At 48.2% G+C, this 26,111-nt stretch overlaps 1 protein-coding gene and 1 long non-coding RNA gene across 4 annotated transcripts; one reads left to right on the top strand and one right to left on the bottom strand.

The window, feature by feature from the left end:
• Window positions 1-746: 746 nt before the first annotated feature.
• LOC107181585 lies at window positions 747-12,364 on the bottom strand. The gene is made up of 3 exons (XR_001512244.1): window positions 12,322-12,364; window positions 10,241-10,243; window positions 747-757 (listed from the first exon to the last, which is right to left on the bottom strand). It is a non-coding gene; the product is annotated as an uncharacterized LOC107181585 (long non-coding RNA).
• Window positions 11,042-26,111, top strand: SLC39A14 (solute carrier family 39 (zinc transporter), member 14). Of its 3 annotated transcripts, XM_015557741.1 has the most exons (9): window positions 11,042-11,310; window positions 13,427-13,613; window positions 14,410-14,579; window positions 16,827-16,916; window positions 18,840-18,962; window positions 19,689-19,877; window positions 20,003-20,210; window positions 21,082-21,266; window positions 23,919-26,111. In XM_015557741.1, the coding sequence occupies exons 1-9, from the start codon at window positions 11,056-11,058 to the stop codon at window positions 24,063-24,065; spliced, it is 1,554 nt and encodes a 517-aa protein (XP_015413227.1). In that variant the 5' UTR covers window positions 11,042-11,055; the 3' UTR covers window positions 24,066-26,111. The 3 variants fall into 3 exon arrangements, with proteins under 3 accessions (XP_015413227.1, XP_015413229.1, XP_015413228.1); XM_015557743.1 differs by lacking the exon at window positions 14,410-14,579 and having other exon boundaries at window positions 16,747-16,916; XM_015557742.1 differs by lacking the exon at window positions 16,827-16,916.

Here is a 26,111-nt window from a genome sequence, read left to right as displayed (position 1 = left end):
CCAGCAACATGAGGTTTCATGAGGAGAGTAAGTGAGCTGCTGTCTCTAGGCACCCCTGCCCCCTGGCAGCCCTCCTGTGCTGCCCCCGAAATCGCCCACCCTGGGCGGCCATTGACTGGGCCAAAGTTTGAGGCTGAGGTTCTGAGGGTGGGCCCCGGGAGAAGAGAGCACGTCCTTTTGGGGTGTGCTGGAGAGCAGTTAGGTGGGAGGCCAAAGGAGGCAGGAAGAGAAAGGGCCCATTGAATCCTGGGCTGCGTGGCCTGGCTTTTAAGCTGTAATATTTGCACTGTGCTTGGGAGGGGTTGTAGCCTGTCTGGGAGGAGAGTGGCCTCCTGACCATGCTCATTAGGGGGGTGTGGAGTCCACAGGATGGGTAGTTTTTCTCAAAGCCTTTTGGACTCCAGAGAGCCTGTAGGGAGATCGTGGCGAGCCCTGGGCTGGAGCTGTGAGACTGCTGGATTCTCCTGGGTCAGCTGGGACTTGCACCGATGACTGCATCATTAGTTGACCAGCAATACTGGGAATATACTAATCTTTGTAGAACACTTGGCAGTTTTTGTTTTTAACTGTGTTAGTTATTGCTTTTCCCATGTCTAGGTTTTGTACCATATTTAGAAAATTCTCCCTACCTCCTTGATTATAAAAATAGTCAACCATGTTTTTTTATAATGCCGTACCCCCACCACCCATTGGGACACATCAGTGATTTGAGGTAAAAAAAAAAATAATAATAATCATAATAATACTAACCAAAACACTCCAAAATTTCATCACTCAGAAATATCACTAATATTATGTGGACATTACTACAGATAATCTTCCAAGCATACTCACAAACAGATATAGAAAGGTAGATACAAAAACCATAGCAAAATTAAAGGAATTATTAAGCTTTAAAGAAATGTGTTTTTCATAAGAGAGGTTATTTCCTCAAAGACCCCACTAAGGTTAGGTGGGGAAAAAGACCTTGTGCCATGGCCAGTGTAGCTTAGTTGGTTGAGTGTCGCCCCATTCACTGAAGGGTCACTGGTTTGATTCCTGGTTGGGGTACATGCCCTGATTGCAGGCGCGGTTCCCAGTAGGGGGCATGAAGCAGCTATTCTGTGTTTCTCTCCCTCTCCCTTCCTCTCTCTCTAAAATGAATAAAAAGATTTTTAAGAAAAATAAAACCTTGTGAGTCATCGCTATAATTACTTGTTTCCATTTTAAACACTATTGATTGACTCTTTGCCATGAAAAATGAAGACATTCGTATTTTCACATTTTTTCTCGTTTCCTTTCTTCCGTTCTCTTGTTTTTATTACATTATTAAATTGTCCATTTTTATAACATTTAGGTTCTTTCCTAGAACCATAATCCCCATAGTTGTTTTTAAAAAATTGTTTAAAATATGTTTTTATTGATTCTAGAGCGAGAAGAAGGGAGAGGGAGAGAGAGGGGAACAAGGGTGTGAGAGAGAGTAACTTTGCACAGACGCCTCCCACACACACCTAACTGGGGAGTGAGCCCCAACCTGGGCATGTGCCGTGACTGGGAAGCGAACCATCGACCTTTTGGTCCATGGAACTACACTCAACCAACTGAGCCACACCAGCCAGGGCCCCATAGTTTTTTGTAATTATTTCTAATTTAAAGGATTTATTGCTTACCATCAGTCATCTTATCATGGTTTCTGCATTCCTGGGCTCCTTTTTAAAAATGTATTACTTACCTGCATTTCAGGTTGGTTGAGAATAATATCCGTGGTTCATATTTTCTTTTAGAATTGTGTAAACATTTTCTTGTGATATTGAATGTTGCTATGAGGAAGATGAGGGCAGCCTGAATTTTCTGCCACTTAAAATAAGTTTAGAATGTTTAACAATTTTTGTAATAAAATATTTTGGTACAAAAAAAAATATTTCCTCTGGATGCCTGACGAGGTCTCTTACAGTTCAGTAGCTTAACTGAACTGTCTGTCTGTGTTGGGAATTCTGTCTACATTACATTTTTGTGGAATACAATGTATTATTTAAATCTTCAGATCCTGGCTTTTTCTTTTCGTTTCAGGGAAATCTTGTATTTATCTTGAAATGTACCCTCTATTCCATCCTCGGGTTCTCTGTTTCAGGAACACCAATTAACTACCCCTGTGCTGATCTTGTTACAGTCATATGCCCCATAACGACGTTACGTTCAATGCATGACTGCACATATGACAACACTTCCCTAAGATTATAAGCTGAAAAGTTCCTGTTGTAGCTTCGTGACGTTGCAGTGCAATTGCTTACAGTGTTCAGTACAATAGCATGCTGTATGGTTTGCAGCCTAGGAGCTGTAGGGGAAGAGGATTTGTCACCCCAAAATATGTCTCTTTGGCACAAGGATTATTTTAGGCTGGTTAATTTAAGGAGCAGCACACATGTGAAAAGCTCTGAAAACCAAGTAGAAGTTACCTTTTGTAAAGGACAGCCACACTTGTAAGGGAACCCTTCATTTGTAAGGGTGCCTCCCTCACTGTACCCGGAAGAGGGGGTGACCTTATCTCCAGAAACTCTTATCAGTGCAAAAGGCATCTGCGTCTGCTTAGCCACCTTAACAACCCTGCCCTGGTTTACTCTGCTTTGCCTGGCAACTCCCATAACCGACTCCCCCACCCTCAACATCTTTTTTATTTTTTTTTATCAGAGAGAGAGAGAGAGAGAGAGAGAGAGAGAGAGAGACATCAGTTTGCTGTTCCACTTAATTAAGCATTCATTGGTTGTTTCTTGTATGTGCCATGGCTGAGGAGCCAACCTGCAACCTTGGTGTATCGGGATGACGCTAACTAACTGAGCAACCCGGCCAGGGCTCCAGCATATTCTTCTGTCTTCACCTGAAGGTGGTATTTAAGGTGGTGGCTTCCGCTAGAGTTACTCCAGTTTAACTGGGTCTCTCCCAAAATTATTTTTCCTCCCCTACAGAGCAGTAGCCTATACCATGTAGGTTTGTGTAAGTACTAGTACATTCTGTGATGTTCACAATGACGAAATTGCCTAATGACACGTTTCTGAGAACGTATGTCTGTCGTTAAGCCGCACATGACTGTATTTGTTTCAGTTTGTCTTAAACTTCTGCGTCCACTGTGATGATCTCAAACTTTCCTCTGTCAGTATTTTCCTTTGAAATTACTGACAGAATTTTGATCTGTTCATTATAATTTATTCTTCGGGGCTACTGTCTTGTTTTTGAGTAGCCTGCACCTCCTTTTATCTCATGTGCGAGCTGTGTATTGCATCACATTCTGATTGAGTTACTCTGCATGGTGAGGCAGTCGTGGGGAGCTAGGTCGCACTTTCAGTTGGCATCTTGGTCTTTTGCAGGATTGGCCTGCTGTTTCTTTTCATGTTCATGCTGGTGCTCTCTCGCTCTGGCTCCAAAATAAGACATGGCTTTCTTCCCAGCACGTTGAGGGAGATTTGACTCCATCCCCAGCAAGGCAGTGCTGAGAGCTGGGTGTTTGTGACCTGTTTTGTAGCCTGGCTGAACGGGGCCTGTGGGTGTGAGGAGGGGAGACGGAGTGTCTTCTGTTCTGGGATTCGGTAACAGCCCCATGGTGTGGCGCAGCCACTTATTTAGGGGGCGTGCTCCGTTTCTCTTGGAGGCGGAGGGAAACTCAGTTTTTCCTCAGTTATTCAGTATGTGCCTCAGAGCCCGGCTTTCCCTCAGAGAGTCAGCCCATTGTTCTTTGAATTTCACCTATTTGGTGTTCTTCCCGGCAGCTTTCCCCAGTACTCCCTATATTGAGTGAGGAAACATTGGCAATTTTCCATTCCCTCCTACCTCCCCATTTGGGAGAAGTTGGAATTCTCATGATCTGCTTTCATTACCATGGCTTCAGGCCTGGGCCGGCAAGGAGGCTAGGAGATGAGCCGGGCTAGGAGGCTAGGTACAGTGGTCGGCAAACTGCGGCTCTTTGGCCCCTTAAGTATGGCTCTTCCACAAAATATCAACTTCTGCGCATGGGCGACGAAGTTTCAATCGCACTGTACATGCACTCCCGCACGTGGTATTTTGTGGAAGAGCCACATTCAAGGGGCCAAAGAGCCGCATGTGGCTCGCAAGCCGCAGTTTGCCGACCACTGGGCTAGGAGGTGAGCCGGGCGGGATGCCTCCACGTTCCTTTCCTCACCTATGGTTTTGAAGTTATTATATCAGAGTTTGCCCATCTCCTTGTTTGGCTGCTCTTGGTGACTGTTTTTCTTGCTTGCTTTTTATACAATTTTTTTTTTTTACTCAAATGTTAATTATCAAGGGAAGGAAATTTTTGATGCCATTTCAATTCTCCCTCTTACCTCAGATCTTTATTTTTATAAAGTGTTTCAGCATTCTTTAACTTCCTTACTCACACCCCCGCGGGTTTGTTTTCCTGTTTCCAAAATGAGGAAACAAACCTGGTGAGGTCAGTGAGTTGCGTGGAGTCGCTGCAAACTGGACTTCCTACCCCAAGCCCATGGGCCTTCTGCCGCCAGAGTTGGTGCTGCCCTAGTTAGTATCACCCCTGAACCCAGCGAGGTGAGTGCGGGATTTCTGATTCCTCGGGACCTCCTCCTCCACCCGAGGCCTGGCTGTGTTCGTTGCCTGCAGGTTTCAGGGATTTTTGATGTCTCCCCAGGGAGGCTCAGGAATGTTGCCCCTGGACTCACTCAGAGCCATCTGCCTTTGGGAATGTCCACTGGGGAGATGGTCCTGTTAGGTTGACAAGTCCCAGCCCTCTGATGGGGTGGAGTGGGACAGTGGAAAGACCAGTCTACTTGACAGTCTGCAGAGATGAGCCGTTGGTGGGAGAGAACCCCAGAGGGGTAGGAGCTGCCTTGTAGTAGTTGGTTGTGTCGTTGATGCTCCCAGCCCTGGAGGAATGTGAGGAGGCCACAGGTGTCTCAGAGACATCAGCTGTCTGTCCTGAGAGGAAGTAAAAGAACTAGACACCTCTTTAAAAAGAAAAAAAATGTATACACTGAGTGGCCAGATTATTATGAATATCCCATCAGTACTTCATTGGGCCACCTTTTGCCTTCAATACTGCGGCGATTCTTCTTGGCATTGACTCCACGAGATGCTGAAAGGTGGTGCGAGGAATCTGACACCAGGCCTGATGAATAGCACTGTCCAGTTCTGTGAGATCTGATGGTTGTGGAACCAGCTGCCTGATGGCTCTTTTAACTTCGTCCCACAAATGCTCAATTGGATTGAGATCTGGTGATTGTCTCCCTCATGTTCTTGAAACCACTCCTGCACAATACGAGCACCATGGCATGGCATATTGTCTTGTTGAAAGAAGCTATATTGATTTCCAAGAGGAAGGGAGAGAGAGAGAGAAATATCAATGATGAGAGAATAATTGATCAGCTGCCTCCTGCTTGCCCCCTACTGGGGATTGAGTCCACAACCGGGCATGTACCCTGACCAGGAATCGAACTGTGACCTCCTGGTTCATAGGTTGACACCGAACCACTGAGCCACACCAGTGGGGTAACTACACACCTCTTTTATGTTCTTGGGATTTCAGGTAGGGATGAAGACAGTTGAGGGGAAGCTCAGGATGATTCACTGAGGCCATCAGAAGTGGGACCAGCACTCTGGGAACATCATTCATATCACTACAGCATCCCCTTCCTCCCACATGCTCACTACAACCCCTCATCCACCCCTCCAGCCCCCAGGGTTATTATTTGGTGTAGCAGCCAGCCTTTTCTCAACTTTATATAAAGTGCTATGAAAAGACCAAATTCAGATTGCCCTTGCATGGATTGCTACCCCAGCCGCCTGAGACCGCAGCTGAAGAGTTCTAGCGTTGTAATTTATTGTGCTTTCACATAGCCCATACTTTGAGGTGGCACCAACTCAACATATTGGGTAGGATTTCAAACACATGTCTTACCCGTTTTCTGTGGTTTACCAGTTGGCCTTGGAAACAGTTATGCCTTAGCCAAGTTTGTCTCTGGAGCATTAAAAAAATTTTTTTAAACACGTTTTTATTGATTTCAGAGAGGAAGGTATAGGGAGAGATAGAAATACCAATGATGAGAGAGAATCATTGATCAGCTGCTTCTTGCATGCCCCCTACTGGGGATCAAGCCCACAACCCCGGCACGTGTCCTGACAGGGAATGGAATCATGACCTCCTGGTTCATAGTTCAATGCGCAACCATTGAACTACACCAGCTGGGCTGTCTCTGGAGCATTTGATCTTACCTTCCACATGTCATTCCTGGCCCCAGAGGAATCTGAGAATAGTGGACTAGCTAGTCAGCTGGTGGTCAGGGAAGGGAGTGGATGTTTTGAGGCCTAGCAGTTCCCAGGCCTCACAGGTCTCTGCTGCCCGTTCTACTCACATCAATGTCCACCCCCTGGACCAAGTATCATGGCATGTCACTACTTTGTCACCCCAAAGAGAAGTAAATGTTTGTTCCCCTCTGAAAGGGGAGCGGACATAGAAAGAATGCAGCATGGTGAATCCAGCAGTCAGGTACGTCCACAGGACAGAGTGCGGCTTCTAAGATGAGGCATTTCTAGACCAAGTGAAGGTGAGGGGCAGGTGCAGTTCTGATTTAGAGCCTCCAAGATGGTAAGGGCACCTCTGAAGTTCCACAGAGGGTCGGGCTTCCTCATAGGTCTTTCATTCCCCCCCCAGACCCCCCAAGGATTGGGTCTAGCGCCTTGGAGATTGAGCTAAGGCACTAAAATAATTGACTTCTTTGAACCCAAGCCGAGTGAACAAAGGGACGGGGAGACTGCAGCTTCTCTTTAGTGGGAGAGCCTGGTCTTCTGAGCCAACGGCACCCTCAAGCCTTTGTCTCTCCAACTTCCTTTAAAAAAAAAAATTGATTTTTTTACAGAGAGGAAGGGAGAGGGATAGTCAGAAACATCGCTGAGAGAGAAACATCGATCAGCTGCATCCTCCTACTGGGGATGTGCCCGCAACCACGTTCCATGCCCTTGACCAGAATCGAACCTGGGACCCTTCAGTCCGCAAGCTGACGCTCTATCCACTGAGCAACACTGGTTAGGGCTCTCCAACTTCCTTTGATGCCCTGTCCCACATGCTCTTCTTACCACTCCTGGAAGGTGTCCTTGAGGGCAGTGGGCTCAGCTCCTTGGGAGGACTGCAGCGGCCCACCGGCCTGCCCATTTCCATGGCCTTCGTAGACCCGGCTTCCTCCTGCAGCTGGGGCTACACGGCAAGGACTTGCCCAACTGCACCATCCAGCTATACCAAGAGCTGTGTGTGTATTTGGCCACTCTTCTTTCTTTTTAGAAACCTTTTTTCTAAGAATAACTTGTAGGTAAAGGGAAGAAAAATCTGCATTGGAGCGGAAAGCTTTCCTTCTCATGTCTGCCAGAAGTCCGGGGTCACTTGGATTTGAAGTGTCTTGAGCAACTCCCAGGTGCCTGGACCAGACTTCTTACTACCCTCCCGTTGTTATTAGGCTCTGGGGGGTGGGCTACGTCAGAGTGCTGGCCAGGCAGGCAGGCTCCACTTGCTGAATCTACCCACCCGCTCCAGGCTGCCATGGCCCCTGGGTCAGTGAAGAGCCAATGCTTAATAAATGCTGGCCTTGACATGAATACCAAGATGAGCTAAAATTCATGCTTGAAGAGATTTTTATATTTGTTTTTTTCTGATGTTTTGAAGTTGCTACAGATAAATTTGAGAATTATAGCTGAAGTAGAACGGTTGTTTTTGTTGAAGTGGTTCTATAGAAGGAGCCCTAAAATACAGGCCAGCTGCTGAGGCGTATCTGGGGGTTCCTCTACACCGGAGCTTCCTGGGCTGATAGGAGCTGGGGCCCGTCTGCCCAGAGGATGCAGGATTTTGTGGGTCTTCATGGGAGCCAGGGTGTGTATTTTTGTGTCTCTATCCAGCAGGGATAGTGGTTAAGTGCCCTGGCTTTAGTGTCCTTCAGACCTGGCTTCCTTCCATGAAAAATTTAGTTTCTGGCTTCACTGCTCTATTTGCTGGCAATGGATCACATTTCCTAATCTCTGAACCCGTCTCCTCATTTAGTATAAGTGTCGCGATTCTCTTACAGGAATCATGAGTATCAGTGCAAAGCAAGGTGCACACGGGTAGCGCTAGCTGCCTCTCTGCCTGTCTGCCTCTCCTAAGTCCACGCAGCTCTTCATTTTGACAGTCCAAGTCGACCCTTAGACAGACGGGTGTGGTCAGGCGGAGAACAGCTTTCTTCGTACAATGGGGTTTAGCCATTTTGGGCTAAGATCCACCCTGCACACCATAATTTAACTTTTGTTTCTTGGTGGAGATTTGAGAGTTGTTAGTCTCAAAGTAACACTTCTACGAAGCATCGTTTTTGTGATACCCAATCCATTCGTTTGCGTGACTCGAAGTATATTCCATAAAGAGTGATGCTTTGTGCCTCAGGTTCTGTGTATGCCCCATACCGCCTGGAATGTCCCAGATGTGCTTGCGGTCAGGGACTTGTGAGATGTGCGCGCCACTGGCCTGGAATAAATAAAGTCAGCCAGAGGGATAGTTCTGTTAGCAGCTCAGTATCTGGGCTGAGAAGGAGTCAAAGTAGAGGAACTCTGCTAATTATAAGTCTTAAAGTAATAGCCATACTTCACTGAGTGCTTTCCAAAGCCCGTGCACTCAGTAGACTTATCGTAGCTCGTGGCAGTAAATCTTCACAGTAACCCAATGAGCACTACCAAGTTTATAGACGAGAGAACCAAAGTGTGGAGAGAAGCCAAAGTAACTTGGCCAAGGTCACTCTGGGTAAGCAGTATTGCGGGAATTCAAGCTAGGTCTTTCTGACACCAAAGGCCATCGCTGGTCTGGGTGTTTCTAGAATGTTGACGCTGGTTAATACCTCACCGGAGATCACACAGCCGGTAAGGGGCAGATCCGGGATGCAAACAGGCCTGCTCTGAGCTGTTGTAGGCAGCCGGCACGGCACTAGGTGTCTGACCAGTGGGGTCAAACCTAACTTCGGTTCTGCAACCTTGGTAGTTGGGTTCTGGCTAGGAAAAAATTCAGAGCCAAGACCCAAACTGTAAGAGAATATTTATTTATAAAATCACAGAGGTAGAAAAAGTAATTCCTAGAAGAAAAGGGCTTAGGAAACAAGTGACAGGTAAAGGAAGGGCCCTTGGAGCTTGGGAGTGAGGCAGGGCAGGGAAGGGACAGGGAAAGGGAGAGGCACTGGGTCCTCTGTCCTAAGGGTTTTAAGGGTGGAGACTTTAGGGGAGGTCCCAGGGGAAGATCTCAATAGCATATTCAGCAGTTTTCCAGGGGTGTCCTTTCAGGGTTGTGGTCTCCACTGATTGGCCGGCACCAGGGCAGGGGGTCATTATCCAATGTAGCTGGTCCTGAGGACAGCTGTGGCAGGTTCTGTTGCTTATCTGGGCCTGGAGCTAAATAAAATATGACTGAGGTCTAGATGTTATCTCTAGGGAGGAAAGGTCAGGGGGTCCAAACCGCATGACCAGCAAATATGCTGGGGGAAGAAAGGTCACCCTACGGGGCAGGTCCCCCCCCTACAATGGGTTGTCCCTTGCTAAGCACCTGGGGGTTTTCCACCCAGGCGACCTTCTGTACCTGGCCCATCGTCCTTGCTCTGCTCATGTCTGTCTAACTGCCCATCACAGAACCCCTCTGCTGTGTAGCTCCTCTGTCGCAAGCAGAGGCTGGAGGTGGAGTGACCCACAGCCAGGCCTCACGGTTAGGGAGGCGTGGAAACTACTGCCGTGACTGGGTCCTGGGTCTGGATTAAGTAGGAGCCTCCTTTTCCCTTCCTGATGTTTATTTCACTAATTAAATTATAACTGTAAGAAGGGAAATGATTTAACAAATGAAAAATCGTGTGTCCTGCTGTCTTAAAGCTTTCATTTTTCTTTGTTCCTTCTCAGTTCTTAACTCTGCTACATAATTGTTTTTCTTCTTAACGTTAAATTTCACCCTAACACATCTTTCTGCCTGTAGCCTTTTTGTTTTTGAATTGCTCTGTGACTGTAAATTCTGGAAGTAGAATTACAGATTCAGAGGATTTGAATACTTCTATTATCATAGCTTTTCTTTTTTTTTTTAAATATATATTTTATTGATTTTTTACAGAGAGGAAGGGAGAGAGATAGAGAGTTAGAAACATCGATGAGAGAGAAACATCGATCAGCTGCCTCCTGCACATCTCCCACCGGGGATGTGCCCGCAACCCAGGTACATGCCCTTGACCGGAATCGAACCTGGGACCTTTCAGTCCACAGGCTGACGCTCTATCCACTGAGCCAAACCGGTTTCGGCAGTTATTATCATAGCTTTTCAAGAGTCCCATTATTTTATAGCCACCAGCCGCATCTTCTTTAGTTGTTCAGCCTCACTAACATTTGGTTTTATATTTTTTTAAAAAATCTGTGTTGCTATTTTAATAAGTTGCAGTAGCATTATCCATCGTTTCCATTTGTACTCTTGACAAACCGGAGAGACTGCATGTTTTCCATGTGTGTCCCTAATTTAGGGAGGATAAAGTAAACCTTTGTCACATTGATGGTGTGTATTTTTCCCAGTCTGTTTTTTCTTATTTTAGTGGTAGTATTAATTTTTTAGGTTTTTATTTTGGAGAATTTCAAACATATACAAAAGTAGACTGAATAGTATAATGAGTTGCCATCTACACATCACTTAGGTTCAGCAATGACCAACTCATGTCCCATCTTGTCTCATCTGTACTCCCATGCCAGTACTCCTCCTTAATTACGTGGAAGCAAATCCCAGATACTATTTAATCCATGGTTATTTCTGTATCTTTAAAAGATAAGGACTTTAAAATTGTACTTATTTATTTATTGACGCTAGAGGGGGGTGGGAGAGGGAGGAACAGAGAGAAGCATCAGTTTGTTGTTCCACTTGTTTATGCATTCATTGGTTGACTTTTGTATGCGCCTTCAATGGGGATCCAACCCACAATCTTGGCGTCTCAGGATGATGCTCTAACTGAGCTACCTGGCCGGGGCTGAGAGGTAGGTTTTTTAAGCCTCACCTTCATCTGCCTTTTTGTTCTCGCAGGGTTACTGATCACCATGAAGCTGCTACACCCTGGCTGCTTCCTGCCGCCCCTCCTCAGCTTGTGGACAGCTGCTCCTGAGACACATGCTGTGTCCACGGGGACGCCAGCCATCAGTGCCGCCTCTTTCCTGCAGGACCTCATGCATCGCTACGGGGAGGGTGACAGCCTCACTCTGCAGCAGCTAAAGACCCTGCTCAACCACCTGCATGTGGGAGTGGGCCAGGCCAATGTCACCCAGCCCCTACAGGGACAGAGGAACCTGTCCACGGTAAGGCTCCCTGCTCTGCTCAGCACTCTGCTCTCAGGGCTCACAGTCCAGTCAGGCACAGGAGCTGAGCTGCTGGAGCAGGGGCTTGGGGTAGGCAAACCTTGATGACACAGCAGAAGCCAGCTCTTCCCATTGCCTGCGTCAGCAAGTCTGAATCTCCAGCTGCGCTGCCTTCCCACCTGCATGGGTGTTTTGAAGCCATTACCAAAGGGTAGCAGCAAGTGGGGTTCTCAGCCCTCCAGACTCTTCCTTGCAGCTGCACTTAGATCACCCGGAACTGCTGGAGCTCCCAACACAGCCAGCATTTCCAACAGCGTTTGTAGATTACAAAGCCCTGCATCCTCTCTCCTAGTTGAGCCTCGCAGCACCTCTAGGTGCAGATGGAAAATCTTTAGTCTATGGGACAGAACACCGAGGGTCCCATAGTGACATCCTGGAGGGACCGGGACTAAGGCCAGGTCTTTGGCTTCTGGCTCCTTGTTCTTTCTCCCACATCATCTTGGCTAATCTGAATCTAAGGCTATTTGAGGCAGCCAGGTAGACGTCAGCCAGCAATTGCTTTATATCCATTTTGTTTCCTATGCTGAGTGTTGTGAGAAATAGAGAAAGATTGAAACGGGACAACGCTTGGGTCCAGACTGCCTGTCACTACTTGAGCCAGTTAAGCGGCCACCAGGGGAGAGCAGTAGGTCATCCACAAAAGTCTGCTCTAACCGCCTACCCCCATAAGCCAGCTGCTTATATTGGGTAGAAGGACAAAGATTACATGGGGAAGTAGGCAAAAGGAATAAGAATGGGTGTAATGGTTACAGATCACAGGGAAAGCAGCTGGGGTAGAGGGTTTGGGGGTTGCAAAGGGCGGGCACCTCCGGAACGCCATTGTTTCTCTTGGCAGCAGGGTTGTTAATCTTTCCATGGTGATAGGCAAGGAGAATGAATGCAGGGTTAACTCCCAGGTCCAGGGGCATAAAACTTCCAGCCAGGTCAGCATGTGCTTTCTTAAATGAGAACAAATCATGGTTAACAGAACATGATGAATATTTCTTATAACTATAGTTAGTCCCCACTATTCTCTCCCTCCTGCCCCTAACAAAATGAGTCGTGTTTAGGGGGTTTGTTGTCAAGATGGGGAACTCAGCCAATGAGAACAAAGTTAACTGATATTGCCATGAAGCATTAAATGCTGTGGGTTGGACAGTCCTTGTAGGATTAAAGAATGAGAACGGGAGATGAGTGTGCGCTAGAGCAGTCCAGGCAGGTCTGAGGGGAGGTGTCCTGGAGCTTCGCCTTGAAGGAGAGATCAGGGGCCCATGTGGCCTGGACACAGAACCACAGGAGCGTGGTGAGTGCCTGCGTTGGTGAGGAGGCCGCCGTCGGGGCTGATGCAGCCTGACCCCAGAGGCTTCCTGGCACAGCAGCAGTGTCTTGGGGTCAGTGGAATTCTCAGCTTTGAAGGCCCAGAAACTCCCTTGTCCACACACCCACAAGGCTGATTCTAGAGATAGACCCACGCAAATCCAAACTCAGATAAAGACTGACATGTATGAAGTATAATGAGAAGGAAAACTGCCGTGTTTCATAGGAACGGTGTGTGAGAACAACTCCCCTGCTGCCTCCCAAGGGGATGAGAGTTCATGGCCAATGGCCACTGACTACTGCCACCCCCCCAACCCTCCCCCCTCACCTGCCGCTCAATAGCTCTGGAGAAGTATCTGGAATCTGCATTTTAATAGGATAGTTCCCTGGGCTATTGTGATGTGCAACCAGATTTGCTATCGGGTTCAATCTGTATCTTAAGGTGTACAGATAGGCTCGTGTTTTCTAGAAAGCACATCCTGGTAAGAATGATTGGAATTCAGTTTCTTCCAGAATCTCTGGGCGGCCCTTACAGATGTTGTATGTGGGGTATGTATATGTATAAACCCGATGGCTGATCTCTAAGATAACTTACCAGTTTTTCTAGTTGAAGGACCCCCTTGCTCCCACCCCTGTAGATTAGTTTTACAGAATCAGTGATACATATTTGGACAATTCTTTCTTGGAAGGCTGAGTCAGTCACTGCCTGGAGCAAGGTATGACCGGTTCTAAGACTCTCTGCCCCTCACCTGTGTTTCAGTGCTTCAGTTCTGGAGCCCTCTTTGCTGCCCACAACTTCAGCAGCCAGTCGCAGATCGGGCCGAGTGAGTTCCAGGACTTCTGCCCCACCATCCTCCAGCAGCTGGACTCCCAGGCCTGCTCCTCTGAGAACCAGGAGAACGAGGAGAACGAGCAGACGGAGGAGGGGAGGCCGAGCACAGTGGAAGGTGAGCTGGGACAGGAAGGCCTGGCCCCCGTGCTTGTCTTCACGTGGACCTCTGCTGATCGAGAGTGCTGCTTGCTCAGTGTGTAACTGGTGACCAGCTTATCCACGTCAGGAGGGGTGAATGGGAGTGACGGTGATACTGGTATCCTTGCACCTACAGAGCTGGTAGTGCACGTGGTCAGATGGGCCCGTGTGGCCAGTGCATTGTTTAGTGTTGGGTTCTTTGGACCAGCCCAACTATGGATTACTTTTTATGGCCACTTTGCCACTTTAGTTTTCATGAAACTACAAGGGGGCCAATACCTGGGCTTTTCATTTAGCATTTCAGACCTTACAAGGTCTGTCGTCAGCCCATCCCATCCTTCTCCCACCCCTGCCCAGGACCCCTGCTCCCACCTCAGGGGACTCACCAGGGTCCGTGAGTGCACATGACTCCCGCAGGCCCAGATAGCCCTTCTGAAGTGCCGTCATGCTGGTGTGTGCTGCCCACACTGATACCCAGAACAGGCTCCCTGTGTCAGGCCTCATTGTTTCCTGCGATCGTTCTTGAACTCTTAGTCTTTCATGTTTTCACCTGCCTCCATCTGAAAGGTAAGCTGCTTCTGGACAGCAGCTGTGCAGTATTTGTTTAGGCTTCTCCGCAGCACCCAGCAAGAGACGGACTCAGCAAATACCTACTGCTGGGCTGGTGCATTTCTGTGTGCCCTGACCACAGCTGGATTCAGGGGGGCTGCCCAGGCAGCAGGAGCACCCACTCTCAGTAATGGAGGCCCTCATCTGTTCTTGTTCCTCCACAGTGTGGGGCTTTGGTTTCCTCAGTGTCTCACTGATTAACCTGGCCTCTCTCCTGGGAGCCCTCGTCCTGCCCTGCATGGAGAAAGCGTTTTTCAGCCGTGTGCTCACTTACTTCATCGCCCTGTCCATTGGAACGCTGTTCTCTAACGCGCTCTTCCAGCTCATCCCAGAGGTGCAGTAGAACAGAACGTGCGCGTCCTCTTCCCCTGGGAGTCCGCCGAGCCTGCCCCCCACCACTTCCTGCCCCCCACCCCGTGCTCCCAGGCACCTGACAGCTGCCCCCTGACAAATTAACTTCTCCCTCACATCAAGGGACACAAATAAGTCTGACTTTGGGTCTCAAGGGCCTTCTCTCATTCCTGGGCACCCAGGTGTACTCTGGTCCCCTCAGGGGATGTCAGGTGCAAGGCGCTTAGCGTTTGCCCTCCTATGGGGGTCTCGGCCTCCTGCCTCCATGCCTTTCCTAAGCCCAGTTGCAGGGCTCAAAAGGAAAGTTGCAGCCGGTGGTCTCCATCCATGCCCTTGGCGCTCTGTTCTAAGTAGAGGCCCTCACAGTGCTCAGGGGTGGCCACCAAGAGATTATCCATCTGGAACGAGGCAGGAGTAAGAGGTTACCAGCTAATAAGTAGAACTGGCCTAAAAGGTGAGCAATCCTCTTTTTTTAAAAAGCAGGCCACAATTTGTAGCAGAGAGCCAAACGTAGAACAAAGGCTTTCCACCCAAACAAACGAAACGAAAATTACGAGATAAAGGAGAAGGGGCCCTCCGTCCTTCCTGCCTTGCATCTTGACTTTCTCCTGACAGGACTGGCTTCCTGGTGCCCTCACCTGACTGTTTGGAAATGTTTAATTTTGTTGTTTAATTGTGACCACTGAGGAGCTGCAAGAAATAAGACCCAGGGTGACAGTCTGCCCCTTTGTCAGCTCAGGCAGGAAAGTTGATTATGCGGGGACCTCCTTTGGGGATGGTCTTTCTTTTCTTTTTTAAGTTTTTTAAATATATGTTTCTTATTGATTTCAGAGAGGAAGGGAGACGGAGAGAGAGATAGGAACATCAATGATGATGATTCTCTTCAGATAATCATTGATCAGTTGCCTCTTGCATGCCCCCTACTGGGGATCGAGCCCACAACCCAGGCATGTGCCCTTGGCCGGAATCAAACCTGGGACACTTCAGTCCGCAGGCTGACGCTCTATCCACTGAGCCATGCCCGCTAGGGCAAGGGGGATGGTCTTTCTTAAAGAACCTGTGTCAAGGGCCGCCCAGCCTTTCTCAGTCAGAAGACTCTCAGCCAGAAGAGGTACCAAATGCAGTGCCCAGACCTTATCTGTCCCTTCTTAACAATGGGAGAAAAATCTGGTTGAAGTTAAACCGTCTCAGGTTTGTCTCAAAATTCCCATGAAGCACTTCACAGGGAAGGCCTCATCTCGGGCTATTTTTTTCAGCTCCAGAAATAAAATGTATTAATTTTTTAATAATTATGTTCATGAAATGCCTGGTTACCTGTTGAATGGAAATAGAGTAATTGTACACACCCCAGGCCTGTGGCTCACAGGAGAGTGCCGCATCCTGGCCCAGGTTTGTCCACACTGGAGTGTGTGACGCTGGGAGATGGTAGAGGGAATATTTGCTGTTCAGGGTGATCTTGGAACTCTGTTCTCCACACTGGAGCCCTTTCAAAGCAAAGGAAAACAAACAAACAAACACACATCTTGAGAAGTTAAGAATCTGGAATTCACGGGCATTGGGCCTTACTCATCTCCACTGCTCGGCCCTGCACTGGGTTGTATCTTGTGCCCACAGACCAGGCCCGGGTGTTGTTGCACGTGCCTGTGCAGTATGGGTCAGGTGCACAAAGCAAGGTGGTGGAAGCACGGTCATCAGTTTCTTTTCAGATGCTCTTGTTTCCTATTAAAGAGAGCCTTGGGTCCAGTGTCTGTGTGGCAGCTTCTGGGTAGACCTGCACATATCATGGCTGTACGCCGAGGTGGCAACCCCCTGTGCCAGTCACACCAGCTGGCAGGTGCGACCTGGGCAGCAAAGGCAGCGGGGACAGGGGCCACAGAGTTCCAAGGCCATCTTGAATTCCTCTTCATTTCTTCTTAATTAATTAAAGGAAATTGCATCAGACTTGAATCACTAACAGATTTTCTATTTCTCTCTCCCTCCCTACTTGTCTCTCTGATTTTCCCTTTTGTTGCCTTTGTTAATACCCACCAAAACCTTCCTTGTTGCTGCCCCACTCCCTCCACCTTTCCCCCCCTAAATGGTATTGTCGTGCCATGGGGTGCTCGCCCTTCTCCCTGTCCTGGGTGGGCCTGGCTCTCCCCCAATGGCAGTGTGGGGGTATGGTCTCCTCTGCGTGACCATCATCTCCCTCTGCTCCCTGCTGGGGGCCGTTGTGGTGCCCTTCATGAAGAAGACCTTTTACAAGAGGCTGCTGCTCTACTTCATAGCTCTGGCGATTGGCACCCTCTACTCCAACGCCCTCTTCCAGCTCATCCCTGAGGTATGGCGAGCCAGGGCCCCTCACCCAGGAGCACACCGTCTCCTGGGGACAGCGGGCACCGTGGGAGGACCCTCCAGTTCCATGGAAGGCAGAGGAAGGAGGTGCTTTCCTTGAGGAAGGTGAAGCTAAGCCTGGGCAGAGCTAGGGTAGGCAAGGTAGCACAGGTATAAGAGCTGGGTTCCAATCCAGCTTCACTGTTGACAAGTCGTGTGACTTCTGGCACGTCACATAACCTCTGTCCTATTCCCTCTTACGTGAAATGGGGAGAACAACAGGCCTGAGTTGATGATGATGTCACGGGGGTTATATGACTTAATATTTGTCAGGTGCCTGATGCCTTGGAAGTGCTAACTGTTGGTGAAAAGATGTAGTGTAGTTAGATCACTGACAGCTCCTAATTTGTAGCTCTGGCACAACAAATATTCAACAGAATGCATAGGTCACAATAAAAAGGTCCGTCCTCCGTAGGGCATTTTGAGGCAAAGGTAGCAATCCAGATAGAAAGTCTGGTGTCACGTGCCCCTTGGCCCAGGTTAGTGAGAAAACCCTCCACGGAGGAGGAGGAAGCTCAGACGTGGGTTTGGCCGCGGCCCCAGAGAAGCTGCATCTGGTTGGAGCCATCGGCTGGAGACCCGCTGATGACGGCAGCGCAGGCATTTCACTGCGGGTGGCCTGACAGGCCTGGGCAGGGCCGGGGAGCACAGAGATGACGCCACATGCTTCTCCTGACCTTCTGTTTTCCGAGATGTGGTTCTGTGCTTTCTCAGTTGATCCTTAGATAAATTCTGTAATATCTAGAGAACAAGTAATGTCTTACTCGTCTTCCAGCCGAGGAACCTTACCCGGACCGAGCCCCTGTCCCAGAAGCCAGGCTCGTGGTCCCCGGGGCCGTGCTCAGTCCTCTGCCAGCGTCCTGGCTTCTGTGGGGAACATTATTGCCTCTTTTTACTCCACTTCCCTTAAGATGATGTGACGACTGTCCTGGAAAGTCGATCCAAATGTGTTCTTTCCACTCTAGAACTTGACCTTTATGTCACTTAGAAAACTAATAACTGGGCAGAGATTGCATTTTGTCCCTTAAAAGCAGAAAGGAAAACAGCTACCGTTTAGGCAGCCCAGAGCTCCTGGTACTTAGGATCACTTTTATCATGGGCCCATTCATGAGAAGGAGGGAATTTATTCCCTTGAAGGGACAGTTACCGGTCAGAAAACTGAGGAGTAGGTCACTGGACTCCTTCCCAAGGCCCCACTGCAGGCCAGGGGCATCCTCGAGAAAGGAATTCTCTTGATTTCTACTCCTGTCCACTCCCTAATGGATTCCACCCCCCAAAATAAGCAGAGTTTCCAGAAAGAACTCAAAATAGAACCCCAAAATTGACACGTGCAGCAACAGTCTGCTTTCTTGGCCTTGCGGTCACTGGGAGATCTGTGGTCAGGAAGCTGCCGCAATTCTTGCTATTTAACTGGGGAATGGATTTCCCATTTTAGAAAGTGTAATTACACCACCTCCCTTGGTGTTTACGGGCAGATCATGCAAGGGCATGAGGTAGTGATGAAAGTGAACACAAATGTCTTCTCTTTACGTACGGGATGTGCAGGCAGAGTCTAGCAAATGGAGAATTAGGGGCAGAGCCCTCAATAAAAGCAGAAAACTGTCTCCAGGCTGTTCTGCCTGACAGTACTATTCCGAGGATGATCTGTCTTTTGCATCAGAAAATAAGCTAGAGAGAACCTAGGAGGCCTGGCGACGGGACAGTCGGGAGACATCAGGAATTAGCTTCCGCTGGAGAGGGACGGATAGACGCCAGCTGTCCCAGTGCGCTTGTCCCCCTGCACACAACCAGGGAAGAGGGTAAGCGATGAGAGGGGACCAGTGGAGAGTGCTTATTTTCTCAAACTTATTTTCTTTGTTTGGGTCCACAGGCCTTTGGTTTCGACCCTCTGAAGGATGATTACGTCTCCAAGTCTGCAGTGGTGTTTGGGGGTTTCTATCTTTTCTTTTTCACAGAGAAGATCTTGAAAATGCTCCTTAAGCAGAAAAATGAGGTGAGACCCAGTTGTTGGTAAAAGAGGTGCTCCCGGGGCAAGCATCTGTCTCCGGAATGCGGTGTGTCACGGTGGTGGGTCCTCGGCACCCCTGCAGTGGCCTGGGGTGGGGAGGGGGAGCAGAGCCCACAAGTTTCATGAGTGGACACCCCATTTCGCCTCATGAGGATAATAGCAGGTGGCACGGGCAGACCAGAAACCAGACCTGGCCTGTGTGCCTCTGACTAGGCTGCAGTTCATTCTCTCTGCTTTATTCTAAATGATTTCCTTCACACGCTTTTATACCTTTAGGAGACGAAGGAGGGGCTGGAAATGGACACGCACTGTGTATGAAGTATGACCGCAAAGAAATAAGGCTGATTATTATAATATAGATCCAGAAAGATACCGTTAGTGCCTGCTCTGTAGTTATTCCCCAGATAGCTGCTGAATTGAATAAAATTAGCCGTTGCAAAGGAGAAGCTCTCAATATTTTGGGCAGTGCTGCCTCTGGAATGAGTGTGGGCCCTGCGGTCACTGTTTGGTGTCTGCCCTGTGCCAGGCCCTTGCATTCACCTTGGTTCCGCGCTCTAACAGGCTGGGTTTCTGTGGGTGTTGCCTGCTTGTGATTTTTCTGATGGTGGGAATGGGTCTTCCCAGTGCTCGGAGCTTTGACTCAGAGCAGGTCCCAGGAAGCTTTATGGTCTTGGTGAGTGTCGTCCTCACCACTCCTTGTGGTCCCTCCAGCATCATCATGGACATAGCCATTATGCCTCCGAGACGCTTCCTTCTAAGAAGGACCAGGAGGAGGGGGTGACGGAAAAGCTGCAGAATGGGGACCTGGACCACATGATTCCTCAGCACTGCAGCAGCGAGCTGGACGGCAAGTTGCCCGTGATGGACGAGAAGGTCATTGTGGGCTCGCTGTCTGTCCAGGTCAGTGGGTCATCTGCCGCTGGGTGGGGGCCTTTCAGGGTTAATGGCTTTGGTGTCTCAGGCCTACCTCGACGGTCCCCCATCCGTCCCTGACCTGGGGGCCACGGGGCCTGGCTTTCTTGCAGGACCTGCAAGCTTCCCAGAGTGCCTGTTACTGGCTGAAAGGCATTCGCTACTCGGATATTGGCACTCTGGCCTGGATGATCACCCTGAGCGATGGCCTCCACAATTTCATCGACGGCCTGGCCATTGGAGCCTCCTTCACTGTGTCCGTTTTCCAAGGCATCAGCACCTCCGTGGCCATTCTCTGTGAGGAGTTCCCACACGAGCTAGGTGAGTGCCTATGCTCCCAACCCCGTTCCACGTGGCCGCCTCGTGATGGGCACGAGCCCCCTTCTTATGGCCGACTCCTCCCCAACTTCAGACCACTTGTTATAATTGATGAATACATTCAATGCGAGGTGAAATCTAACCACTGATTCTTAACAGTTGAATTAATAGTTGCTGTGGCTCAGTTTCCTCACCTATACATTGGGGTAGGTGACAGTGCCTGCCTCATAGATTTATCATGAAGGCAACAGGGAAAGTTGTGAAAGGGACTTTCTATATGCTGTACGCTATTCTAAGTGCTTAGCAAGTGTTATTTGTTATATCCTATTAATTTCCCAAAGACTGGGATGCCCGTTAGAAGTCTGGTGGTTGGAAGAAGGTAGATGAGCTGGGAGTTTTGTGGAGGCCCTTTGTTTTATCAGAGGGGGTGTATAAAGTCTGGACTTTGGAGGCTCAGAGACTCAAGGTCAAGCCCTGGTTTTGCCATTTATTGGCTTGTGACTGTGGGAAAATTACCTAACTTCCCTCAGTCTCAATTTTGTTTCCTAAAAATACCATTCATTGTGGTTCTGAATAGGGAAGCTCCTCTGTTTCTCTATCAGTCAGGAGAGGAATGAGGCTGTTGCTAGTTGGTTGTCTATTTTGCGTTATTTTCAGCCTCTTGTCCGGGGCGTACATGGCCAGCTTTGCAAACAGAGATAATTCCAGGACACGAAGGTGAAGGTGCCTCCGTCTTGTCACCATAATCTCATGTCTGGGGCTGTCTTGATTTCGGCACAGACTTGATCCATACTTTAAGCAGTCTGTCTTCATCGCGCTCTCGGTCCCACCTCCTAGAGTGACTGCCGCACTCTCCCCTCTTCCTCCCCCCCAGGAGACTTTGTCATCCTGCTCAATGCTGGCATGAGCCTCCAGCAAGCACTCTTCTTCAACTTCCTTTCTGCCTGCTGCTGTTACGTGGGTATGGGCTTTGGCATCCTGGCCGGCAGCCACTTCTCTGCCACCTGGATCTTCGCGCTGGCTGGAGGAATGTTCTTGTATATTTCTCTGGCTGATATGGTAAGTCCTGCATAGTTTATACCATGAGAAAATCACAAAAGCTGGATTGGGTTATTGAAGTCATTGGATGGGAGGACACCCAAGGAGACATTAGCTAGGAGTTTTTTATGACAGCTTTATATAAGGAAGAATTATTCTCCCCACACACAGTTCACCTACTTCAGGTATACAATTCAGTGCTTTTTAAAGGGACATTAGATTTCAAAGAACGAAAAGCTTGTTTCCATTAGCAGATGTCCTTAAAGAAAATGATTATTGCCTTAATTGGTTTGGCTCAGTAGATAGAGCATCGGCCTGCAGACTGAAGGGTCTTGGATTCGATTCCGGTCAAGGGCATGTACCTTGGTTGCAGGCTCGATCCCCAGTGGGGGGCTTGCAGGAGGCAGCTGATCGGTGTTTCTCTCTCATCGATGTTTCCAACTATCACGCTCCCTTCCTCTCTAAAAAAAAAATCAGTAAAAATATATTTAATTTTAAAGAAAAGAAAATGATTACTAAACTCGGCTCCAGGGTCCTTCCTTGAAAATGGGAGTATGATAGGATAGATACAGATAGGTCAGTGGAAAGCATTACCAGCAGTGTCTGGATGTATACATTGTACCGTTCCCGCTAACATCTGGTGTGACAATTTAAGTAGTTTTGAGTTTGCTAGTGAAATACGTGATTTGTCACATGTTTTGTATAACTAACCTTGTTTGTGGGCGTGTCATTTTCTTTGACATATTTGCCTGAATTGTTTTCTGTCGCCTTTGAAAATAAATTTTTGTTGTTGTTGTTAATCCTCACCCTAGGATATTTCTCCATGGATTTAAGACAGAATGGAAGGAGGGAGAGAGGGGAAGAGAGAGAGAGAGACATCAATTGGTTGCCTCCTGCACATGCCTTGACAGATGTTTTATGTTAAAACAAATAACATATGCCAGGTATATGCCCTTGACTAGGAATTGAACCCATGACCCTTCGATGTGAGGGCCAGTGCTCTAACCATTGAGTAACACTGGCCAGGGCTGAAGATAATATTTTTGAGAGATGATGAGAGTAGACCACCAAGATCCAGCCTCACCATGGAAACATTTTTAGATTCTCCTTTCTTATGGGGAGCCCTCCCCATGGTGAGGGTTTTTTTGCATCACTTGAATTGGAAGTTGTCCTTGTTGCCTGCCTTGCTGTCCAGCAGCGAGAGGCCTTGAGTCATAGCTTCGATCTCTGGCCCCTTGCATAGTCGCTCAGTTTCCCTAAGAAGTGACAGTAACATTTTGAAAGCAAAAGATATCTTTGCAACTGTTTTTAAGGATCACAATAAAAAGTTTATTTTTATCAAAGCAGTTATTTTTAGCCAGCACCTAAGCACATCCAGGATGACATGCCTGTGTTGTACTCTGTTTTACCTCAGTAGTTGTAAAGTATGGTTGACCCTTGAAAAACAAGGATTTGAACTGTGCAGGTCCATTCATACATGGATTTTTAATTTTTTTTTTTCCAGTAAAAACCTGTACTACTTTCAGTCTGCAGTTGGGAATCTGTGGATGTGGAGGGCCTACTATATACTTTGTTCTAAGCCATTTTATATAGTGGCCTTGAGTATCCACAGATCTTGGTACCTGTGGTGTGGTGGGGTCCTGGAACCAATCCCCTGTGATACTGAGGGAGAGCTAACTTTTGTGGGAGTCACGTTACACGTGGATTTTCAAATGCACGAGGGTCAGCACCTGTTACCCCATTTTCAAGGGTCTGCTACAGTATAATACCCTTGGGGAAAGGCTATTACATTTAAGTTCTAGAGGCTATTGCTGTTAATTTTCTTTGTAAACCAATTGTGTGTGTGTGTATTTTATATCTTAACTAGAGGCCCGGTGCATGAAATTTGTGCACCGGTGCAGTCCCTAGGTCTGGCTGGCGATCAAAGTGTGAGCGTCTGGTGTGAAAGGGCAGATCCCAGCTGACCTCTGGGCCCTGGGCAGCACCTGGGCCCCTAGGGCCCTGTGTGCCCCCCCTCCGCCTGAGTCATCAGGTCCCTGCCTGGCTCCCTCAGCACCTGGGAGCCAGGCAGCAGCCCGTCCCCCGCTGCCGCCGCTAGTCACTGTCTGCAGGGCGATTGATCTGGGCCAGGCCCCCGCTCACACCCACCTTGGCCTGGTGCTGCCTGCTCACCTGCTCCACCATCCCACTGTGGTCTGGCTCCTGTTGGGGCCCATCAGGGCCTGCAGTGCCTCCACTGCCACCCGCTGCCAGCACCACATCACTAACGCCCGTCATGTTCCGTGCTGCCCCCTGGTGGTCAGCACATGTCATAGTGAGTGGTCGACCTCCCCGTCCTGCCCCGCCTGCAGTATGCAAATTTAATGGCCATCTTTGTTGGGTTAATTTGCATACTCTTCTGATTGGCTGGTGGGTGTAGCGAAGGTATGCTCAATTAGCATCGTTGTCTTTTATTAGTGTAGATTATATATTATATAATTTTCACCCCATACTAATAATAGCTACTATAATAGTCATGTTACATACTAATTGTTACTGTATTAACAATATTAATAGAGTAAGTATGATAACAGTTATTAGATATAATATTGACATTGCAATGAATTCTCTTGGATGTACAAAGTTAGGAACGGAACTGCAGCTCTCCTCTCTTGTTTTTTTCTCCTTTCTCAGTTCCCTGAGATGAATGAAGTCGCCCTGGAGGATGAGAGGAAGGGCAGCATATTGGTCCCCTTTGTCATCCAGAACTTGGGTCTCTTGACTGGCTTTTCCATCATGCTGCTCCTCACCATGTATTCAGGACAGATCCAGATCGGCTAGGGCCCTGCAGGAACCTGAGGAACTGACGGTTGGCCCCTTAGCCCTCGGACACGGCATCCATGAGGCGCCTCAGGAGAGGCAGTTCTTTTAGAAACTGTGACACGGACGGTATTTCTCCACGGAAATGTCAATTGTTTTTAAAATGCTTTGTGCTAGTAATACGCTGCCTGGTAACAGTCTCCCGGTAGCACCTCTCTCCTTTCTTCTCCCTCCTCAGAGTGACTCTGGAACCTGAATGCAGCTTAGCAGACAAGCCTCATTTTTTCCTCTGGTTACCCTGGCCCCTTTCTCTCTGAACCAGTGCTGAGAGATTTGGGGTCCTTTGCCCCAATGCAAAAATATAGGCAGCAGTTATAACCTGGTTAGAAATATCAGGAAGTGAATCTATGGTTTAGGGCCTATGAATCTGTGTATCCTGGACCTCAAGATGACCCATTTTTTAGTGAATATAGTCCTATTTTTTTACAGAAAAGGTACAGGAGACAGGAGTTCCTGATTTTCAATCCGTTCAGTTGCCTCTTCTCTCAGAGAGAACAGAACGTTGGGACAGGCGTAGGGCGGGAGGAGGCGAGGTCATCCTGAGTGAGAGGGAAGGAGAGCCCGTGGTGTGCGTCCTGTCGGACCGTTGCTTGTGCCCGCTGGAATGCTGGTTTTGTGGCTGCACCTGGTGTTTCCTGGCCGTCCAGCAGAGCTAACATGTGGGTTCAAGTACCTGGACCTCCCCTTCTTTCAGAGTAACACTAATAACAGAGGGCGGAGAAGGAAGGCCTGCAACAGATCCACAGGTTTTGCTGTGATTTCCACCTCCTCTTCCCCACTCCCATCGTAGCTGCCTGCCTAGAAGCACATTCTGAGCACATTCGATGCTGGTGTTAGAGGGGCGGCTGCTCCGATTTCCCTCCCCTGGGCCACATGTCTATGGAATGAGGGTGCAGCTTCGATCAGGGTACCAGAAGAGGAATCCGTGCAGACACCGTTTAGGATTTGCTAATTTTACGAATAAGAGTATGAATCAAACAACTGTGAGATGCAAGGTCCAGAACTTGGGTTGGGCTCTGCAGGTGTGTGCAGAACAGAGGGCCCGCTGAGTCTGCTGTGAACGATTTTAACGGGCACTGTCCTCACCCCAAACAAGAAAGGGCGAATCCTATATCGATATCAGTTGCTCTAGCTCTCTTCAGAAATGGATTGACAGACTTGTCTGTGAGCCTTGGCACTGTGGAGCCCTCTTCTCAGAACGCTGGCTGCAAGGGGAGCTAATCCAGGTTCACTAGGTGAATTGATTTATTATTATCATATTGATAATGTGAGATTCTTTAGCCACTTTGGGGAGCCAGCCTCTCCAGAAGCCTTTCTTAGTGGTGCCCACAGTTGCAGCCCAGGGGTTGTGTTCGCAGACGGATTCGTGTGCATGACTGACAACTGCTGGTTTGTTGCCAGCACCTGTGAGTTTTTCTCTACTACCCAGAAAAACTTCCCACGGAACAGGAATTAAAAGCAGCCTCTATCTCGTTTTGTTTTGTTTTTTCCTTCTTTGAAAACATCCCTCAAACCAGGAATATTCTTGAAAAGAACATGAGCAGGAAAACTGCTGGTGATACTTTAGAAGTTTTTCCTCCTTCTCCGGCCTGTTGACTTGAGAATGGGCTAAAGAAGAAGGAAAACAGTTACCAAGATTCTAGGTTAGATATCAGGTCTGTCTCCTGATAGGATTATGGTCCAGTTTTACCAAAGAACCAATTCCTTGAATGTTGGAATCTAACTTTATGTGAACATTGTTATTGTTACTGATTCTTTGTCTTTTCTGTTGTTGTTTTTTTTTTCTCAGATTGCTTTCAGGAGCTAGCAGAAAATAGCACTCAAACTTTAAGACTTTAAAAGATTTTGCTTTCCTTAATTCACATTGATGTATTAAATTTACAGTTTTAGCATTCCCTATAGATCATTCCTTACGAATACCATTCTTCTTGGAGTAAATTAGTTAGGGTTAATGGGTTCCTAGTTTTAGAAGAGCTCAAAAATAGAGTGTTTAACAAATTTTTTTTT

Source organism: Myotis davidii, unplaced genomic scaffold (genome assembly GCF_000327345.1).
Source record: "Myotis davidii unplaced genomic scaffold, ASM32734v1 scaffold448, whole genome shotgun sequence".
In the NCBI taxonomy this organism is placed as follows: Eukaryota; Metazoa; Chordata; class Mammalia; order Chiroptera; family Vespertilionidae; genus Myotis; species Myotis davidii.
This window is presented reverse-complemented; position numbering and strand designations above follow the sequence as displayed.

Bases quoted from the DNA above. Each gene is read 5' to 3' on its own strand.
- SLC39A14 (XM_015557741.1), top strand. From the start codon at position 11,056: ATGAAGCTGCTACACCCTGGCTGCTTCCTGCCGCCCCTCCTCAGCTTG. The intron at 19,878-20,002 runs GTCAGTGGGTCA...GCTTTCTTGCAG, and splicing joins TGGGCTCGCTGTCTGTCCAG to GACCTGCAAGCTTCCCAGAG. The intron at 20,211-21,081 runs GTGAGTGCCTAT...CCTCCCCCCCAG, and splicing joins GGAGTTCCCACACGAGCTAG to GAGACTTTGTCATCCTGCTC.